The sequence below is a fragment of the Phacochoerus africanus genome, chromosome 1, assembly GCF_016906955.1.
Source record: "Phacochoerus africanus isolate WHEZ1 chromosome 1, ROS_Pafr_v1, whole genome shotgun sequence".
Lineage (NCBI taxonomy): Eukaryota > Metazoa > Chordata > Mammalia > Artiodactyla > Suidae > Phacochoerus > Phacochoerus africanus.
Window position 1 is genome coordinate 104413930 of NC_062544.1, and position 4964 is coordinate 104418893.

General features: G+C 45.0%; 1 protein-coding gene across 1 annotated transcript; it reads left to right on the forward strand.

Moving 5' to 3' along the window:
* Positions 1-295: 295 nt before the first annotated feature.
* CCR8 (C-C motif chemokine receptor 8) lies at positions 296-1769 on the forward strand. The gene has a single exon (XM_047754360.1). It carries the CDS (start codon positions 325-327, stop codon positions 1387-1389), a length of 1065 nt encoding a protein of 354 aa, XP_047610316.1. The 5' UTR covers positions 296-324; the 3' UTR covers positions 1390-1769.
* The last annotated feature ends 3195 nt before the right edge of the window (positions 1770-4964 follow it).

Sequence of the window (4964 nt, forward strand, 5' to 3'; positions counted from 1 at the left end):
CCCTTGTTATTTTATTTTTTTATGTTTTTGGCTTTTTAGGGCCACACCTACAGCATATGGAAGTTCCCAGACTAGGGGTCGAATCAGAGCTGTAGCAGCAATGCAGGATCCGAGCTGTGTCTGTGACCTACACCACAGCTCACGGCAAAGCCAGATCCTTAACCCACTGAGAGAGGCCAGGGATGGAACCTGTGTCCTCCTGGATGCTAGTCAGATTCGTTTCACTGAGCACAACGGGAAGTCTCAGCTCTTATTGTTAAGCAAAAATATTTTTAAGAAATGTGTTTCTCTTAGGTGCCTTTGTGGCAAGGTCCTCCTGTGTTGATGGATTTTACACTCCAGTCCAATGTGACAGCAATAACTGACTACTACTATCCTGACATCGTCTCAAGCCCCTGCGATGGGGAACTTATCCAGAAAGAAAGCAGTTTGCTTCTTCCTGTCTTTTACTGCCTCCTGTTTGTATGTGGTCTTCTGGGAAACAGCCTGGTCATCCTGGTCCTTGTCGCCTGCAAGAAGCTGAGGAGCATCACAGACATATACCTCTTGAACCTGGCTCTGTCTGACCTGCTCTTTGTCTTCTCCTTCCCCTTTCAGACCCACTATCAGCTGGACCAATGGGTGTTTGGGTCTGTGATGTGCAAGGTGGTCTCTGGCTTTTACTACATTGGCTTTTTCAGCAGCATGTACTTTATCACCCTCATGAGTGTGGACAGGTACCTGGCCATTGTCCATGCTGTGTATGCCATGAAGGTGAGGACCACCAGAATGGGCACTGTCCTGAGTCTGGCTGTGTGGCTCATTGCCCTTGTGGCCACCAGCCCGCTGCTTGTGTTTTACCAAGTGGCCTCTGAAGATGGCGTTCTCCAGTGTTATTCGTCTTACAATCAACAGACTCTGAAGTGGAAGATCTTCATCCACTTTGAAATGAATATCTTAGGCCTGCTGATCCCATTCACCATCCTTATGTTCTGCTACGTTAGCATCCTGCACCAGCTGAAAAGTTGCCAGAACCACAACAAGACCAAGGCCATCAGGCTTGTGCTCATCGTGGTGGTGGCCTCTTTACTCTTCTGGGTCCCGTTCAATGTGGTCCTCTTCCTTAATTCCCTCCACAGCATGCACATCTTGGATGGATGTGTCATGAGCCAGCGGTTGATCTATGCTACCCATGTCACAGAAACCATTTCCTTCACCCACTGCTGTGTGAACCCTATAATCTATGCCTTCATGGGCGAGAAGTTCAAGAAACACCTCTCAGAAATATTTCAGAAAAGTCGCAGCCACGTCTTCCTCTACTTAGGAAGGAGCATCTCTAGGGAGGCCTTCGAAAGGTCATCCTCCTGTCAGCACTCCTCCCGTTCCTCCAGCGTAGACTACATTTTGTGAGGAGGTTGCCCTCAAGCAGGCCTCTGGCTTCATCACCTGTGTTCTTGCAGGAGATAAAAATGATTCATGTTGCAGTCTGAGGCTACACGAAGGGAGACTGTAGGAAACTCGGCTGCAGACACAAGATTTATTTCATGACATTAAATGAATCCCCACTGTTGCAAATTGACCTTCTCAGCTCTCAAAGGCTTTGTTACTATTTTGTGAAAATAGTCTATGTCTTTAACCCCAAATTGTAATGTTAGGTGTAGAGACTTTTTCCCCTTACTTGTTGGAATGTCTTTATCATATACCAACTTAAATGTGATCCATTACTTTTCCCTTATCTATGGAGGTGATCATGTAGTAGTTTTCCTCCCTTATTCTGTTAAGTTTTTGGTGAACTGCATTGATAGATTTTCTTGTTTTAAATCCCTGGAAAAAAAATGACCTCATGGCTATGGTCATTTAAAAAAAAAATAATTGGATTCTCTTGGAATCTTTATATCTGTGTTCATGAGAGATATTGCCCTGTAATTTTTCTTTCTTATAATGTCCTGGCCTGGTTTGGCCTCCAAAAATATGCTGGGAAGTACTCCCTTTTCTATTCATCTCTGAAATCTGTCTTTGTAGAACCTTCATTATGATCTCTTCTGTCTTTTCAGTACTTGTTAACTCCTCTGTTTTCTTGGATTAATTTCTTATATTTATACCAGTACATATATTTAGAAATGAATCTTATGATGCTCAGTGTCCAAGCTGATTTCTCAGACATTTTGAAGATTCCCATCCTTCCAAATTTGATTGGTGTATTACTTGAAACACTTTTTGGATCCTGGAGCCATGTGCACCTGCACAAGGAGCCTGCACAGCTCATAGCCATTGCAGATCTCCTGAGCTTGGTGAGTGGGCAGAAGAGCGACAGACTTAGCACCCCAGCACATAGAACCCCACATTCACAATAGCCCCATCTATGAGCATTCCAACTAGAAACTCGAGGGTGGCACAGTCTGTATTTCTTATCATTGTCTTTTAAAATGGAGTGTTTAGTTCATTTACATTTAATAAAAATATATGAAGCAATAGCACAAAATGGGAGTGTAAATGGAGGAATAAATGGAGTCATACATTTATACGGTTTTTGAGTAGTTCAACAAGTGTGAAGCCAAATAATAATAATAATAATAATAATAATGATGTGTTTAAGTCCTACCTTAAGGCAAGCTGCAATGAAACAGAGAGGACTATTAAAGTTTCTAAGATAATCAATAAAAAATACAGGAATATATAACTTATAGGCCAATGAAGGGAAATGAATTAAAATGGTACTTGATTAATCCAAAGGAAGGCAGGACAGGAACAAGAAACAGCTGTAACAAATACAAAAGAGGACTTCCCGTCGTGGCTCAGCAGTTAATGAATCCGACTAGGAGCCATGAGGTTATGGGTTCAATCCTGGGCCTTGCTCAGTGGGTTAAGGATCTAGCGTTGCTGTGAGCTGTGGTGTAGGTCACAGACGTGGCTCGGATCCCGCGTTGCTGTGGCCCTGGCATAGGCTGGTGGCTACAGCTCCAATTGGACCCCTAGCCTGGGAAACTCCATATGCCGCAGATGCGGCCCTAGAAAAAACAAAAAACAAACAAACAAAATACAAAAAAAATAGCAAAATGGTAGATTGGAATCCAATCCTGTCAATAATAGATACCAACCCAAAGACCTCATATCATTTAGTTGCTAAGCCAACCCTGACCTCCTACCTCCCTTTTTTTTTTTTTTTGTCTTTCGTCCTTTTAGGACCACACCCGTGGCATATGGAGGTTCCCAGGCTAGGGGTCCAATCAGAGCTGTAGCCGCTGGCCTACACCACAGCCATAGCAACACCAGATCTGAGCCGTGTCTGCGACCTACACCACAGCTCACGGCAACGCCTGATCCTTAACCCACTGAGCGAGGCCAGGGATTGAACCCACAACCTCATGATTCCTAGTTGGATTCATTTCCGCTGTGCCACAACGGGAACTCCTTTTTTTATTGTTAAGGTAAAATTCACATAATATGAAATTCACCGTTTTAATAATTCTGAGATGTACAATTAGTATCTTTTAGTATATTCACAATGTTGTGCAACCATCATTACTACCTGGTTCTAGAACTTTTTGGCGGGGTGGGGGGCGGCGGCATACCTCCTAGTGTTTCAGTCAGAGCTTCCACAGCCACAGCCACAGCAATGCCAGATCCAAGCTCCATTCCTGACCTATGCCACAGCTTGTGGCAACGCTGGACCCTTAACCCACTGAGAAAGGCCAGGGATCGAATCCACATCCTCATGGAACTAGGGTTCTTGACCTGCTGAACCACAAAGGGAACTCCCTAGTTCCAGAACTTTTCAACACCCCAAATGGAAACCCCAAACCCATTAAGTGATCACTCTTCATCCTCGCCCCCTTCCCCAAGCCCTCATCTTCTCTCTCTCCATGGAACTGCCTATTCTGGGTATAAACTTTCTCCTCACAGGTGCCCCATGCTCCTCAGCTGGGCTGCCCCACTGCCTGGTCTGGAGCATACTGAGTTCTGCAGGCCAAGACTTTTGAGTTCAGCCAGTCCCCTGGGAGGGGCCACCACACAGGGCACTGCCAGATTGGATCAGCTCTGTGGTTGGTGTGTGGTTGGTGTGTGAATTGGGGTCTCCTCTAGGTGCTGCTGGGCTGCTGCCTGCCGGGACTTTTCTCTCTCCAAGGCAGCAGAAACCATTAGGCCCAGACAACACTTGTAAAGTAGAATATACCTCTGTTTTTTGAACCATATCATCCTTTCCTGATGGAGCATTGCAAAGTACACCTCGGAATTCCTTTCCTGGACCCTTTTTCTCACTTACACACCTGCCTAAAGTGTCAAGGCAGCCATGTGTAAGAGGATATTGAAGATAATGATTGTGGTGCCTCCTGTTTTGCCTGCTCTATAGAACTGCCTGATGTCCCATCTGTAACCTGTAAACATCTTTGTGCACATAAAAGGTTTATTATTATTGCTATAATAAAAATACACAGCGTATAGCCTCTTACTGGCTGTGTAACTTGGGGCAACTTACTTCACCTGTTCTGTGCCTCGGTCTCCTTACCTGTATAGTACAGGTAGTGATAATGCATATCTCTGATTTCTGTGAGATGGCTGGTTATACAAGGTTATGAAGCTGTGTTCAGATGCCACCAACTCTTCACTCGCTGGCAGTAACAAGAATTGCCCAAGTTAGGACAGAAAGAATGGGACCTCATTCCTGTGTGTATCTGGGTGTATGTGTGGTGTGTTAAGAATGTGTTTGTTGGAGTTCCTTCCCACTGTGGTGCAACAGGATCATTGGCGTCTCCACAGCACCAGGATACAGGTTCCATACCCAGCTCGACACTGTGGATTAAAGGATCCAGCATTGCTGAGGCATAGCTTGCAGTCGTGGCTCAGATCTGATTCCTGATTCCATATGCTGCAGGGTGGCCAAAAAAAAAAAAAGGAAAAAGAATGTGTCTGTTGGAGTCCCCTGGTGGCCTAGAGGTTAAGGATTCTGCATTGTCACTCCTATGGCTCAAGTCACTGCTGTGGTG